Source organism: Neomonachus schauinslandi, chromosome 3 (assembly GCF_002201575.2).
Source record: "Neomonachus schauinslandi chromosome 3, ASM220157v2, whole genome shotgun sequence".
NCBI classification, from domain to species: Eukaryota; Metazoa; Chordata; class Mammalia; order Carnivora; family Phocidae; genus Neomonachus; species Neomonachus schauinslandi.
In genome coordinates, this window is record NC_058405.1 from 177,845,711 (window position 1) to 177,861,979 (window position 16,269).

General features: G+C 39.8%; 1 protein-coding gene across 2 annotated transcripts in view; it reads left to right on the top strand.

The window, feature by feature from the left end:
* Positions 1-14,497, top strand: part of MOGAT1 (monoacylglycerol O-acyltransferase 1) — a 34,140-nt gene extending 19,643 nt beyond the window's left edge. For both annotated transcript variants that reach the window (XM_021703095.2, XM_021703096.2), the window contains exons 4-6: positions 1,152-1,326; positions 2,878-3,077; positions 13,876-14,497. In XM_021703095.2, coding sequence (XP_021558770.1) covers positions 1,152-1,326; positions 2,878-3,077; positions 13,876-14,030 — 530 coding nt within the window. In that variant the 3' untranslated portion in view covers positions 14,031-14,497. The remainder of the gene's footprint in view (positions 1-1,151; positions 1,327-2,877; positions 3,078-13,875) is intronic.
* Positions 14,498-16,269: the final 1,772 nt, after the last annotated feature.

Consider the following 16,269-nt stretch of genomic DNA (forward strand, 5'->3'; position numbering starts at 1 on the left):
ACTCAGAATCCTGCATTATTTTATATTCCCCCAGTAATAGGCACTTACAGTAAAATGAGCATATAATTGTCCTTTGAGAAATGAGGTGTGTTGTGTCTTAATAAAGCCTGTCTGACACATTCTCTTATGACTCAAAAAATGGATAAAGCCATGAATGAAAGGAAACAAAAAGACTTTAAAAAGCAATTATCTCTTTAATACAGGTCACGAGTGGCTTGTATTTTCATATTTTTTTCCCTGTAAGAGTTCATGGCCTTTTCCTCCAAGAGTACATAGTACATTCAAAATCTGAAAAGGAATCTTTAAAGTTATTTTTTTTTTTAAAGATTTTATTTATTTATTTGACAGAGAGAGACAGAGTGAGAGAGGGAACATAAGCAGGGGGAGTGGGAGAGGGAGAAGCAGGCTTCCCGCGGAGCAGGGAGCCCGATGCGGGGCTTGAACCCAGGACCCTGGGATCATGACCTGAGCCGAAGGCAGCCGCTTAACGACTGAGCCACCCAGGCGCCCCTAAAGTTATTTTTATGTGGGAAAGCCTGGTACAAAGACCAAATAATTATATAACTATTTTAAATAAACAATTTATCAAAGTCAGACTAGACATTTTGGAACCATGTAAAGATCTGGTTATTTGTCAAATGTCTGAATTTTTGAAATAAATCATTTACATTATAAATCTAGGTTTGGGAAACAAGAATCCACACAAAATATCTGAAAACAGGCCCTTGTGTGTTCAGAAGATCAGTGAAACCTCCTCTAAAGGATATGCTTTTTGGTTCTGAGCCAGGATTCACCAGGGTAGTGATCAAAGTCACCACGTACAGCTATGCAGGTTGTGCACTGAACAACTGCAGAGGGCACCTTTCACTTATAGTGCAATATGAATAGAGTCCATAGAGTTGAGCAGCGTACAACCTACCCAAATAAGTGGTAGATCTAATAACAAATGACATTTTAAAGACCTATCCCAATCACCTGACAAAATGTTATATTTTATGAATGGAATATATTACCAAAGATCCGGCTGTGACAAAATTTTAAGCAAGATGTTCTAGGGAATTTTGTTAAATGTTCACTGATGCCATTGAATATTATGAGAGATATTTTAATTTTTAAGATAAATACTTAGCCCTTTTGCTTTATTCATTAAGGGTCAGTCTCAGTTTCTAAGAAAAGTGTGTCCCATGTGCTGAGCAAGGAGGAAGGTGGAAACATTTCAGTCATTGTTCTTGGGGGTGCAGAGGAATCACTGGATGCCCATCCTGGAAAATTCACTCTGTTCATCCGCCAACGGAAAGGATTTGTTAAAATTGCTTTGACCCATGGGTAAGTAGCTTCTCATTTCAGGTACCTGGGTCAGAGAAGTTAAGATGTTATTAAATGAACACAAAAAAATAAAGTAATTTCTCCAGTCCTTAAACACAGACTTCCTCTTAGCTGACCTTCAAATAAAAGCAGATGTGGATGTTCATGGGAAATGGCATACAACCTTCCCCCTAAGGTAGTGCAGTGCCATGGCATCCAGAAGTTAAACTCACCTTTAAAAACAAAGCAAACAGGGGCACTTGGGTGGCTCAGTCTGTCAGGCATCTGCCTTCAGCTCAGGTCATGATCTAGGGTCCTGGGATTGAGCCCCGCATTGGGCTCCCGGCTCAGCAGGGAGTCTGCTTTTCCCTTTCTCTCTGCCTCTCCCCCCCTACGCATTTTCTCTCTCTCTCAAGTAAATAAATATTTTTTTAAAAAAGCAAACAGGGGCATCTGGGTGACTCAGTCGTTAAGCGTCTGCCTTTGGCTGGGTCATGATGGGATCGAGCCCCGCATCGGGCTCCCTGCTCAGCGGGAGGCCTGCTTCTCCCTCTCCTACTCCCCCTGCTTGTGTTCCCTCTCTCGCTGTCTCTCTCTCTGTCAAATAAATAAATAAAATCTTAAAAATAAATAAAAATTTTAAAAAGCAAACCAATAAAAAGTACAAAATTTTATATACGGAGTATAAATTTCCAGCCAAATGAACAAACAAATCATGGTCTGGACTCTAGGTGGAAAGGAAGCTTCCCAGAGCCTTGATTTTTCTATGGAATAAAATACCACGAATTGCTAAGCTGCTGAAGTACTGCCCCAAAGGATTTCTTTCTTTCTTTTTTTTTTTTTTTTAAAGATTTTACTTATTTATTATTATTTTTTTTAAAGACTTTATTTATTTATTTGAGAGAGAGAATGAGAGACAGAGAGCATGAGAGAGAGGAGGGTCAGAGGGAGAAGGAGACTCCCCGCTGAGCAGGGAGCCCGACGCGGGACTCGATCCCGGGACTCCAGGATCATGACCTGAGCCGAAGGCAGTCGCTCAACCAACTGAGCCACCCAGGCGCCCAGATTTTACTTATTTTTTGACAGAGACACAGCAAGAGAGGGAACACAAGCAGGGCGAGTGGGAGAGGGAGAAGCAGGCTTCCCGATGTAGGGCTCGATCCTAGGACTCTGGGATCATGACCTGAGCTAAAGGCAGATAATTAACGACTGAGCCACCCAGGCGCCCTGCCCCAAAGGATTTCAAGTATAAGTCAGTTTCACTGAGTGGAACATGAAATTAGCAGTATAGGGAGACATGGGAACATTGAAAAATTCTTGGCTCAGTGATTCATCAGTAGCGTACAACACCCAGTGCCCATCACAACGCATGCCCAGTCGTTGAACACTGCATCAAAAAACTAATGATGTACTATATGCTGCCTATTTGAACATAATAATTAAAATAAATGAATAAAAAGATTGAAAGAAAAAAAGAAAAATTGTTGGGATATGTTGCAAAAGTCATCTGAACAGAATAAAATACTTAAATCATTTTCCTTAAAAATTTGTATTCTTCCGCTTTGTTTGTAGCGCCTCCTTGGTCCCAGTGTTTTCTTTTGGAGAAAATGAGCTATTTAAACAAGTTAACAACCCTGAAGGCTCATGGCTTCGAACTGTGCAAGAGAAGCTACAGAAGGTCATGGGGTTTGCTTTGCCGCTGTTCCATGCCAGAGGAATTTTTCAATACAATTTTGGCCTGATGCCCTATAGGAAACCTATCCACACTGTTGGTATGTATATCGAAGACTAAAGGCTTCTTAGAATAAGTAAAAGTATTACCTTACTTTGAGCAATGTTATTGTTATTGATTGCAGGGCTAATGCAAGGGAAGGGGCTTTGAGTAAGAACTTCCTAAAATAAGAATCCTGTAGATGTGACTTGAGCTTCATTTATGGCATGCCTTTTAGCTAAGAAATGACTATTTTCCACTTGGAAATTGATTACTTTCAAGAATACTACTATTGAACTACAACAGGGAGAATCCAATTTAGACATAAAGTTCCTAGTACTCTATATGAATCTATTTCTCTGTACCAGCAGATTGTAACGTAGCAATTCTTTGATGAACACATTACATCAGTCTATTAATCGACCCAGATTTCTGTGTAATAGAAATCTTCATCGTGTGCAATTCACCTAGGCACTAGTTTCTGTAGCAAAAGCATTTTGGGGGGCCTCTCGCTGTTTTTATATGTATTCTAACATGAACTGATTTTATTTTAAAAAGTGGTACATTGGGGGGAATTGAGATGGGGGAGGAAGGTGACAGATTGTTGATGGAAGGACTGAGGGGCAGAGTAATTAGCTCTTCACACAGAAGGTGACCTGGATTGCTGAGCAGAAGAAAGTGCAGAGCCAGATACTAATAGCACAGTTAACCAAACTGTATACTTCATCTGAAACTGGACGTAAAAGTTTCACCATGGTAGTCCATTAAATGACATTCAAAATGTTTTTAGATCTGTTTCATTAGAATGGGATTTTACTGTTTACTGTCAGTTTCTGAGAGCTTTGCATGTCACATGCAGTCACATGACACTTTTTTTTTTTTAAAGATTTTATTTATTTATTTGAGACAGAATGAGAGAGAGAGCACATGAGAGGGGGGAGGGTCAGAGGGAGAAGCAGACTCCCCGCTGAGCAGGGAGCCCGATGCGGGACTCGATCCCGGGGCTCCAGGATCATGACCTAAGCTGAAGGCAGTCGCTTAACCGACTGAGCCACCCAGGCACCCCACATGACACTATTTTTAAATGAGGTATTTAATTCAAATGGAATGTTAACAGACTGTTGATTAGTTAGTGTAATGGGAGCCCAGAGATGAGTTTGCAATTGTGTTTTTCCAAGATAAGCTGGTTATATTTCTTTGGCATAATATATATTTTTTAACCAGATAATCCACATGGGTTAGACCATGATTTTTCTTTGTTGTAATATTAAGTAGTAATTTTTGGTCCCTTATGTGCAAAGTACTGTAGTTGGCCTTTTTGGGGATATGAGGAGAATTGAAAGACATGATTTTTAGGAGCTAAAAGTTTAATTAAGTATAACTCATACACACATGAAGTAAGTTGCCGATGTTGAAAGCCAAGTGTATTTTGTTGATTTAAATGATTATAGTTATCGCCTGGTGGGGGTAAACTGTAGTTTTAAGTAAAGTGGTCATCATATGATACAGCCTAATTATAACTCTACTGACAATTAATTGGTCAAGGGTCAAATGGAAATGACCAAATCGGAATTCGTTGTTGCGACTAGAAAACCTAGAACTCTGGTCTTCACTTGTGCCTGTCTAACTCGTTTTTCTTCAAGACTTAGAATAAGAGAAAATTGCTTCAGTCCGCTCTTCGGCCTACCTCCCAAATGATCACATCAGAAATAGCATATCTAGTCTCTAGCATCCTCAGTATCCTGCTGTTATTTGAAGCCTTTTAAAAACCAAGCTGAGAGGGCGCCTGGGTGGCTCAGTTGGTTAAGCGACTGCCTTCGGCTCAGGTCATGATCCCAGGGTCCTGGGATCAAGTCCCGCATCGGGCTCCCCCTTCTCTGCGGGGAGCCTGCTTCTCCCTCTGCCTGCCACTCCCCTTGCTTGTGCTCTCTCTCTCTGTCAAATAAATAAATAAAATCTTTAAAAAAAACAAAAAAAACAACCTGAGAATCACAGACCTGTACCTCTGAAACAAATAATACATTATGTTAAAAAAAAAAAAAAAAGAAGAAGATAGTAGGAAGGGAAAAATGAAGGGGGGGAAATCGGAGGGGAAGATAATCCATGAGAGACTATGGACTCTGAGAAACAAACTGAGGGTTTTAGAGGGGAGGGGGGTGGGGGGGGATGGGTTAGCCCAGTGATGGGTATTAAGGAGGGCACGTATTGCATGGAGCACTGGGTGTTATATGCAAACAATGAATCATGGAACACTACATCAAAAACTAGTGATGTAATGTATGGTGACTCACATAACATAATAAAATAAAATTAACAACCCCCCCCCACACAAATTCTCAATATAATAATATTTGTAATAGTGAAAAATTATAGCCTACATCTCTAATAAGGAAGTTGATAAATAAATGGTGGTTTATCAATAAAAAAAAAAACCAACCTGAGAATATGAACATTTACATAAAATCTCAGCTACCATGAGTTTGATTTTATGGTGGCAGAGTGGGAGTCAGACGGATTAAGAGCAACCTGATTTGGGTGAACCAGACCCTCACAGACTATGTGCATCTGAAGACTTTTATTTGGGGGATGCCTGGCTGGTTAGTTGGTAGAGCACACGACTCTCGATCTATGGGTCAGGAGTTCAAGCCCCACGTTGGGCGTGGAGCCTCCTTAAAAAATAAATAAATAAAATGAAGACTTTTATTTGAATAACACACGTGAGGATAGAATATTGACAATTCCATAAACAGAAGCAAAGCTACATATCAATCCAGTGCAATGCGATATGGTGACAGTGATCTAAGTTACTATGTTCAGTTCTGTTTTAAATCAGTGCACTTCAAACTCAGAGTTCTTTGCTGACTTGCTGACACGGCCCAGGCAGATCAGGTGGAGTCGAGACCAGCGAGTTATTTTGTGGTCCTTCTGCTCCCCTCCCATTTAATTAAGAGCTTGTGAACTTAACTCTACCTCATAAGAACTCAGTTAATATTAGTTCAGTTAGTTAAATCATCATTTCATCTATAATCCTTGCACCCACAGCTGTCTGGAGATGCTCAGGTTCTCCATCGTACAGCTTCCCCCCACAGCTGTGAGACCTCCCTTCCTCAGTGACCTCAGAGCATTCATTTCAGTGTTAGTGATTCTCAAATACAGTGAGAATCACTAACACTGTAAGGGTTTTGTCTGTTAATACCCTACTAATTAAATCCTCTTAAAAATGTGTTCTCATTGAATCCAAAGTGCCATCATCAGGTCACACTTAACCCTCTCTTCATATTTCTTATACTACACCTGGCCAAACCATCAGGTTTCTCTGCATCCTCCATCAAAACCATCTTTCCTATTTTTTTTTTTTAAAGATTTTATTTATTTGAGAGAGAGCGTGCATACACGAGTAGGGGGAAGGGCAGAGGGAACGGGACGGGCAGACTCCTCACTAGCGTGGAGCCTGGGGCTTGATCCCAGGACCCTGAGATCATGACCTGAGCTGAAGTCAGATGCTTAACTGACTGACCACTCATCTTTCCCCTTAGCTGAGGGTCACTCACTGGAAATAATTTGTAAAGAAGATACCATATATTAGCATCTGCACAGCAAAGGAAACAATCAACAAAACTAAAAGCCTATGGAATGGAAGAAGACATTTCCAAATGACATCTCTGATAAAGGGTTAGTATCCAAAATATATAAAGAAGTTATACAATTTAACTCCCAAAAAACAATCCAATGAAAAAATGGGCAGAAGACATGAAAAAAATGCTTCTCCAAAGAGGAAATACAACTGGCCAACAGACACATGAAAAGGTGCTCGACATCACTCATCATCAGGGAAATGCACATCAAAACTACAAAGAGATATCACCTCACGCCCTTCAGAATGGCTAAAATAAAAAACACAAGAAACAACAAGTGTTGGTGAGGATGTAGAGAAAGGGGAACCCTTTGTGCTGTTGGTAGGAATGCAGACTGGTGTAGCCCCTGGGGAAAACAGTATGGAGGTTCTTCAAAAAGTTGAAAATGGAACTACCTTATGGCTCAGTAATTGCATTACTGGGTATTTACCCAAAAAAATACAAAAACACTAGTTAAAATGGATACAAGCACCCCTGGGTTTATTGCAGCATTATTTACAACAGCCAAGTTATGGAAGCAGCCCACATATCCATCTATAGATGAATGGATAAAGAAGATGTGGTGTATATATACTGTGGAATGTTATTCAGCTGTAAAAAAGAATGAAATCTTGCCGTTTCCAACAACATGGATGGAGCTAGAGAGTATAATGCTAAGCAAAATAAGCCAAAGGAAGACAAATACCATATGATCTCACCATATGTGGAGTTTAAGAAACAAAACAAGCAAAGAAAAAAAAGAAACCAAGAAACAGTCTCTTAGCTATAGAGAATGGACAGAGGAGAGGTCAGTGGGGGGGGGAATGGAGAAATAAGTGATAGGGATTAAGAGGACACTTGTGATGAGCACTGAGTAATGTATAGAAGTGCTGAATATTGTACAACTGAAACTAATATAACACTATGTTAACTATACTGGAATTAAAGTAAAAAATTTAATAAAAAAGTAAAAAAAGATACCATATATTTTCTTTACACATTTCACAAATAGTATGTAATTTATATATTTTGTTATTGTCAGTTTATCAAAATATAATAAAATGTTCACATGTATTGTGTTTCATTACATAAATAATAGAGAGAAACTGATTTAAATATCACATCCATCATGATACCCAGGATGGGTAATTGAAAGAAGTTTAGACTCTAAAAACAATGTGTAAAGAATTGCAGTTCCTTGGAATTGCTTTGTTTCTACAATACAGAGCTCCGGGAGAGCAAGGATTTTGTCTTACTGTTCTCTGCTCTATTCCCAGTGCCCACAGGATAGGGACTCAAGACACATTTGTAAACAATTCATTCTTTAGTTATGCCTTTCTGATTGTAAGTTGTAAGTTTTCAAATATCTAACAAGTACCCATTAAAAATTTTAAGGGAAGCTAATGTTAAATTCAAGTTGTAGAGTCAGTATGGTAGTATGATGGGAAGCTCCATGTTTGGGGAAGAAAGTAAGAGACAAGGGAATTTGCCGTTGAAAGGGGGAGGTTTCATGTATCATGGTATGCGTGGATTTTAATTTTTAAAAGTTTATGTTGAAAAATTTCAAAGTTCAGAAAAGTTTCATGAGTAGAAAATGAACTCCTGTGTGCCTTTCTCCCACACTCACCAGTTGGTAATATTTTGCTACAGTTTTTCTCTCTCTCTAATGGTGTAATAAATACTCTCTTTACTATTGTTATAAGTAAACTGTTTGAGTGTGTGCAGGCATCATGACTTTTGCTCCTTTGTATCTCTCTTAAGAGCAAGATGATTCTCCTCGATAATGTCAGTACAGTTTAGGAAATTGAACATTGATAAAGTACTGTTAACCAGTGTACAGTGTAAATTTCACCAATTGCCACAGTAATTTCCTTGTTAGCTGTGCTTTTGGAGGGTATTGGGGGTAGGGGTCGAGTGTTTTTTCCCTCAACAGGATCATACATTGCATTTAATTTTCACATCTCTTCAACCTGCTTCAAACTGGATTCATTTTTCAACTTGCTTTTGTCTTTATGACATGAGCAGTTTGGAGAAGTATAGGTCAGTGGTTTGTAGGTCAACTTGGGTTGGTCTGTTTCATCATGATTATATTCCAGTTATGCATTTGTGGCAAGAATTCCACAGAAATGATGTGTCTTCCTCAGTACATCATATCAAGAGGCTTTTGATGTCAGTTCGTCCCATCGTTGGCTATACTCATTTTGATCACTTGAGTGGGGTGTTTACCAGGTTTCTCCACTATAAAGTTAAATCACAAAGATTTATCTACAGAAATCTTTATATGTTTATATACATAAGTATATATTATATGCATTATATTTATAAAGACTTTTTCCTTTTCATTAACAAGTAACCTGGGGATAGTGTTACTTAGACACTGTGTAATTATTCTGTTCATCAGACTTGACTTGATGGCTTTAATATCCATTGATAATTCTTGCCTGAATCGATTAAGGCAGTCACAGCTGCAAACTGATGGTTTCCTAGCTCTAGTATTCCTTCTGTATTAATTAGTTGTCTCTCCCTCCTCACGCAGTGTTAGATTATTTGAATTCTGGATAATCCAGAGAGGCTTATCAGCTGTGTTTGCATGTGCCCTGGGGAAGGGCTCCCATCCCATTCTGTCCAGCCTCACAACTTCGGCTGACTTTGTAACTCCTTGGCCTGCCTTTTGATTATGAATGAGGTAGAAGTGTTTGTTTCATTTTTACATTTATGACAAAACTGAAAAATAGAATCACTGCCATTAAGAAATTGGTTCTTTGCATTGTAGGCCCAACATGATGGTAGCGTCTACCCCTCAGGCGCCAGCCACACAAACCAAGATTGACATCCAGAAGCTGTTTAGATCATGCATCGACTAAATTTACAGAAGGAAGTAATGTGGACTTGGGGTCTGATTCTGAGTGACTTAGGTGGTTTCATTTCTCGTCCCTGAGCCTCAGATTTTATGACTCTGAAGAAGAAACTATTACAATTGTCCTGTCTTGTCTTAGGGTTATGCTGGGGATCAAATGACATGGTATGTGGGAAAGTGCTCCCTAGGCCCCAGGTGCTAGGAGACTTCCTGGCCAGATTGTTGAGAGCTATTAAATGTGTTTCCATCTCCCTGTATAAGTATTCTTGCCAAAGTGTTCATCTGAATCAAATCATGAGGAAACAAATTCAGATTGTGAGACATTGTATTAAACAACTGGCCTGGATTCTTCAAAAATATTAATGTCGTGAAAGACCAAAAGGACGAGAGAACTCAAAGACACAACAGCTGTCATGGTGGGGGGAGGGGGGTGAAGCAACTGTAAGGATATCATTGAGACAACTCATCAAGTTTGAATGTGGATTCAGTACAAAATAATATCATATAGAGGTTAAGTTCCTTGGGTATGATAATGGTGTTGTTAAAAAGGACAGTGTTTTTGTTCTCAGGTACTTCGTGCCGAAATGTTTAGGGATGGTAACGCGATTGAACCATTGATGTCTACAACTTATTTTCAAACGGGTCTACAAAAATAAAAATAATACATATGTAAATACACACGGGGGTATGCACAAAATGTTCAAAACTGGTGAATCTAAGGAGGCGTATGCAAGTGCTTAGTCTTTCTATAATTTTGAATTTTTTAACATAAAGATAGGGAAAGGAATGTACTTTAATAAAATAAAACTGGTTTGAAACCACTTGAGGACAAAGTGGTCCATTGTATTTCAAGTCATTATTATATCCTGATGGGGGGGGGAAAAAGGCAGGCTAAGGGATTCTCTGAAATACAAAGAAAGGAAGGGAACCTAATTTAAATTTAAATGTAAAGTAGCGATTTAAGGAGATAAAAATGTTAAGGGGATTAACATGGTGCCCAATACAACCCATTAAGTGTTCAATAAATGTATGGAAGCACACACACACTCTCTCTTTCCTCACATCCGGCATATTTGAGCCTCCACCGTAAGTCACAGGTTCAGTAAACCCAGGTTTCATTGGCACCCACATTTTGACTCTTCCCAACCGCCTCTGCCAACAGGCTGGACTTTCTCTCGTGTGGCATCCAGAGAAAGACTAATTCCTGTGTGAGACTGTTAGAGCGATAAACTCTGTGGAATTTTCATAATTAAAGAAAAATAGAGGAAAGACTTCTTACTGCAAAAGATCTACTCTTTGCCTCAACGAGAAGAAAATCATGCCCATTTCCAAATTCCTCTCCAGTCGTGTATGCAGTGCCCTATGAAGCTGCTCATTCTTCATCTTGGTTAACTACAACACAGCACCATAGAAATAGGGCGAGACTGCCGTATGAGCCCATAAGTGCATAACTAATCTTGAATTGCTGGATGGAACTGGAAAATGGAACAAACATGCACGCCAGCTATAAAAAGCCCCGAAACATAAACAGGAGCACTATGATTCCTGACTTCGCCACAAGGAGATGATGATTGGTTTTTCCAGGGCAAGGAGTTCTATTTGCAAGAGCAGCCTGATGCAGCTGGTTTTTTCCTTTGTGTTGTAAAAAGAGAGTTACAGGGCAATTTGCAACTAACTAGTCTTAGCTTTGTTTTCTTCTCCTTAGTAGTAAAAAATCTCCTTTTTGGGGAGAGAGAGAGAGAGAATGAATTTTGGTCTTCTAGGGCTCTGGGGACCCTTCTCAGATTTGCAAGTTTTTGTTTTGTGACCTCTGTCTTTATCCCTAACAAGTAATTGAGAACGATTTCTTACTCTCGAATCCAATTTTGGGTTCGTAGGAGGGGCAGGAGAACTGGCTTTACATCCTAAATTCCTGTTCTTTTTGTATAGTTTGGGAATTTCCAGCATCTCTGTTTCTGTACAGGTAAACAAGAGAAAGGCAAGGATGAAGTTGCCCATCTCCCACTTTAAAGGGAGAAGTCATGGGCATGTTTGAGCTCTCCAGAAGAACCATGTGAAATAGAGTGAGCCCATGAATAAGAACAGCATTGAAGTTAGCTGTAGTATAGCTGATAGGAAGTAAGACTTAATTAATAATTCAGAATTCAGGAGTCTTAATTTAAGCTGGGAACAACACACTTCAGCTTCTCAGACCACTAAGTCTCTTTCTGAGTCCCCCCCACCCACCTTGAATAGTTGCACTTGACCTTTCTTTTTGGTCAATTTCACTTACCAGGAGCTAGTTCTGTAAAACTGAATTTGCTAGTCTGTTGTCATTGCCTAATAGATTCTCAATTCACATGTAGATGTCTCAGTTTTTTTTTTTTTTTTCTTGAAACAAAAAGGTCAGAGTTAGGAAGAGGCTTCAAGATCATGGAGTTCTACTTTTTTATCCTATGGATGTCAGAATTAAGGCCAGCGAGGAAAACACTTACTAGCTCAGTGTACTGGTCTAGTCTAGCGCCCTTTGTCGAGCACCAGCTCCTATTCTATACCATCACCCCGTTAGCCTCTCCTCATCTGTATTTCCAACTACAACTGACAGCAAGACAGTTCCTGTGCTTTCTTTTGAGTTACAAAGGACTGATGTCCGCTCTATGTAAATTTGACATCCAGGCTATCAAAAGAGAACTGTATGTGAGATTCTTGAGGCTGTATCTGATGAAAAACTTAGCAATTGGAGAATATTAATACTGCAGTAAGGTGGTATGTATCTACTATGTATGTCTGTATTTATCTCCTTACTGCAACGTTAGATAGATAGATAATCTTCTTAATAATACATTCTGTTAGGGCGCCTGGGTGGCTCAGATGGTTGAGCGTCTGCCTTCGGCTCAGGTCATGATCCCAGGGTCCTGGGATCAAGTCCCGCATCGGGCTCCCTCCTCGGCGGGGAGCCTGCTTCTCCCTCTCCCACTCCCCCTGCTTGTGCTTTCTCTGTCAAATAAATAAAATCTTAAAAAATAATAATAATAATACTACACTCTGTTATATATGTGTGTTTGTGTGTTTCACTCTCTTCTCCGTGCCACCTTACCTCCCATGCTGATGTCATTTATTACTTCCTTCTTTCTCTCTGCGTTAACATTTGCTTGGTTTTCCCTTAACACCTTCTGTTACTGACATGGATTTGAACCTTGGATATAGCACGGAACAACCTAGAGTAGGCCAGAGGAAACCTCCTCTCTGCCCTCTGAGTTCCATTCCATTATCTATGGCCCCACTTGACCTCATACCCAAGTTAATAGAGGGTAATAAGCTGTTTGCTGCCCAGCACGTCACCAAACATCCTGTAGGTTCTCAACTCTTGGCATCAGGAAGCAGCAGGGGGCGCAGTGAGCTGGGAAGACCCAGGAAAGCAGGTGCCAAAGCCATGTGTATCTTGTAACAAGGTTTCAAACAGTCTGAGACACAATCTAAACACCTTTTTAAATATGTATAGAAGTTGCCAGGTTACATAATAATTAGCTCATTTTTAATTACAGGTAAAACACAAATGCATTCTCATTGTAGAAAGCTCCTACACAGATAAACTGAAAAGTCCCCCATCTCTACCTTCCTTCCTTCCTAGAGGTAATGGTTAAAAAGTCTCTAGACTTTTTAAATGCACTAAAGCTTATTACGCACTTAGGAATATAAATATCTTTTCACAAATGGGATCATACTGTATTATTTCACAACTTGCCCCCCCCCTTCATACCTTTTAGACCTCGATGTGTGTGTGTGTACACATATAATTTCATTTTTCAAAAAAATTGCTGCCTAGGATTCTGTTGCATGAGTGTTCCGCGGTTTATTTAATAAATTTTCTACTGAGACTTCTGGTTAGTTTTGTTTTCCACTCTTAACAGTGGGATTCTTGTGATTGTATGTGTTTTCTAATACAGATTCTTAGCTGTGAAGATAAACATTCCTTAAATTTTTAGAAGGAAATTAAAAAGAGTCAGAGGAGAGGGCTGATGCCTCACGACTTGAGACTTCGGAGTCGGTCACAATAGGGTACTGTGGCCGGGCCGTCAGCTGTACAAGAGGGACAGAGCTGGTGACGTTCGCACACAGCTATGTCCTCTTACCTCACAGCTGTGGTCAGCCCAGTAGTTCGCTTGACTCAAGTCAAAACCACCAGCGGCCTTCCACTCCAGCAACTGTAGAGAAGGAAAGTTCTTTATTGGTTCTCAAATGGGATGGTGTGACTGTTGGAGGCAGCCAGTAAAATGAGCAAGGGATTGGAGCAGGCAGGCCTGACAGAGTCTGATTGGCAGATCTTTCCAGAGCCGTCCATGAGAGGTAGCCGTTTGTGGTGGAGTGGTTTAGTTTTCTTACGTCGGCTGTGTTCTCTGTTTTTGCAGTTGGCCGCCCAATCCCTGTTCATCAGACTCTGCACCCAAGCCCGGAGCAGATTGAGGAGTTGCATCAGACCTATATGGAAGAGCTAAGGAAACTATTTGAGGCACACAAAAGGAAGTACGGTATTCCCGAGCACGAAACTCTCATTTTTAAGTAACTATACTCTTAGAAGGCATTCAAGAGGATGAGAGAACATCCCATTGGAGGATACATATTTTAACTAAGGACTTTTTTCTTTGACTCTGGAATCAAAGTGGCAAATGAAAAGTATTATTTATGGTGACAGATGTTGATGTGTATCCGTGGGAAATAAAAATACAGTGTGTGACTGTAGGAGAAGGTAGGAGATGACTATAACCCTTCTAATAATCCTCCTCATTTGGGAAGGTGCAAGCATTTCTCGGGGTAAGAAAAGGTTTAGGATTATTTGTGTGCTCAAAAAAAAAATGACAGTTTCAAAAAATAATTAGACCCTTTTACCAAAATCACAAGAATTTAAGGTGGTGTCTTCACTAAATATGACAGCTCTTATTTAGCACAGCTGGAACAGTTAGGAAACGGTGTGTAAACTAACTTTCCATACCGAGCTAGAGGAGATCTTTTTTTTTTTTTTTTTTTCTGCTTGAACAGACCATTTTTTGGTGAATAATGTTACTTTTCAGAGTTAGATAATTTGATCCTTTAGGTCACGTCAACCAATGCATTTTTATACAATAGTGCAGAATTTTCATGCAGGTTTTGAAATAGGATGAATCTACCATCTGGAAACCCATGTGGAGGAGAGCATGTCTCCTCATTTCTATTCATGCTTAGAAATATTCATGCTTGTCATTTGCTCAGAAGTATGTTCATTTGCTATATAGACAAGGAGGTCTTTTGGGAGACATGCTTTAGAACATTAAAATTCCTCAAGGTTTTCATGGTAATAGAAATGGTTTTAATTTTCTTCCCAAATGGCCTCTTTGAGTAAGACCAGCTATGAGAGGAAGTGCACTCTCTGGTTGTGAGGTGCCCGTTACAGCTGTCTGGTCCACGAGAGTGGGAACCCTGTTCCTCCTATGCATTGATCTCTCCCCAGTGCCTGGGCCAGGCACAAGATAAGTACTTGTTTAGTGAATGTATTTATAGATGAACCCACAAACCACCTTTGCCTTAAGGTGAAGAATTTTTATGAACCTATTATAAGAAAAGACCTTCTTTCAGAAGGAGAGAATGTGCTGGGTCTATTTGTCTCAGGACAGTAATCAACAAGACTTACTTGTCAATTACCGTAAGGAAGAAGAATGTGTGGTTTCTAGATGATCTCCATTGCTGCTTGTTGCTTCTCTCCCTCCTCCACTCTAGGTATTTGGGGGCATCTTCCCTGAGTTGTCCTGACTTACTAGTAATATATCTTCAGGCCTCTGATTTTTAAAAGATCAAGCCTTGGGCTAGAGCCTGGACTGAGTTCAGCATCAGCCAAACAAAACCATGCTGGGGAATGCCTTGAGTAGGAGAGCATTTCACACAGGAAAAAGCAGACCTCCTCCATGCTTCCATTTGAGGTTGTTTTGGCCGGCATCACTTTGGCTTCACACTGGTTGAGCAATCCAGGAATCCACTGACCCATGGCCTTGAAATTAGATCAATTTTGTAATCGAAGCAGGGAATAGAGCACAACCTATTTTTCATAGATGCAGAAAATTTGACTATAAATCCTTTTTTGGTATTACTCGACACCAGCCAGGCATCAAGGAGCACTATTTATGGAAAATGACGTACCCCCGCTGGTCAGGGGTCAGTCTTAAGAATAGAGCTGTGAAGGCCACATAACCACAACAATAAAGACCTTTAAGTTATTATAAAACCCATGAATTTCATTCCTTTAGGGAAACTTATTAAGAACTCACAACACATAGTCTCTTGTGATTTCATGAAGGTATGATTTTTAATCTTGTACTTGGTAGTGGGGGCCAAGCCCCCCCCCCAACATCAGCTGGGTCATCTAGGAAGCAGTTAAAGCCCACATGTAGTAAAACAGAGACACTGAAAAATGAAAAAAGTTTTGCTCTGATGAATTTATCTCAAATTTTGCCATTTCAGAAATCCAGACATCAGCAACTTTAATTTTGGCATCTGTAAAGATCTTATTTTTAGGTACAAATTAGGGATTTTATCTCTTTTTCTTTCTCTGGGTCTCCAGAGGTCTTAATCCAGCCAGAAGTCCCTTCATAAAGTCAGAGCATACTAGGAAGCTCCTTATAGTCCTAGAGATTGCAGATGAAGATGTGGACATGAATTTTTGCTACAGCACAAATGTGAGCCATATATTGTATTCACTAATATAGTGTGACAGAAATCGCCTCTGTTTTAAAGATTCTCATCTACTCTGTAATTGCACATAAAATTTAAATAGC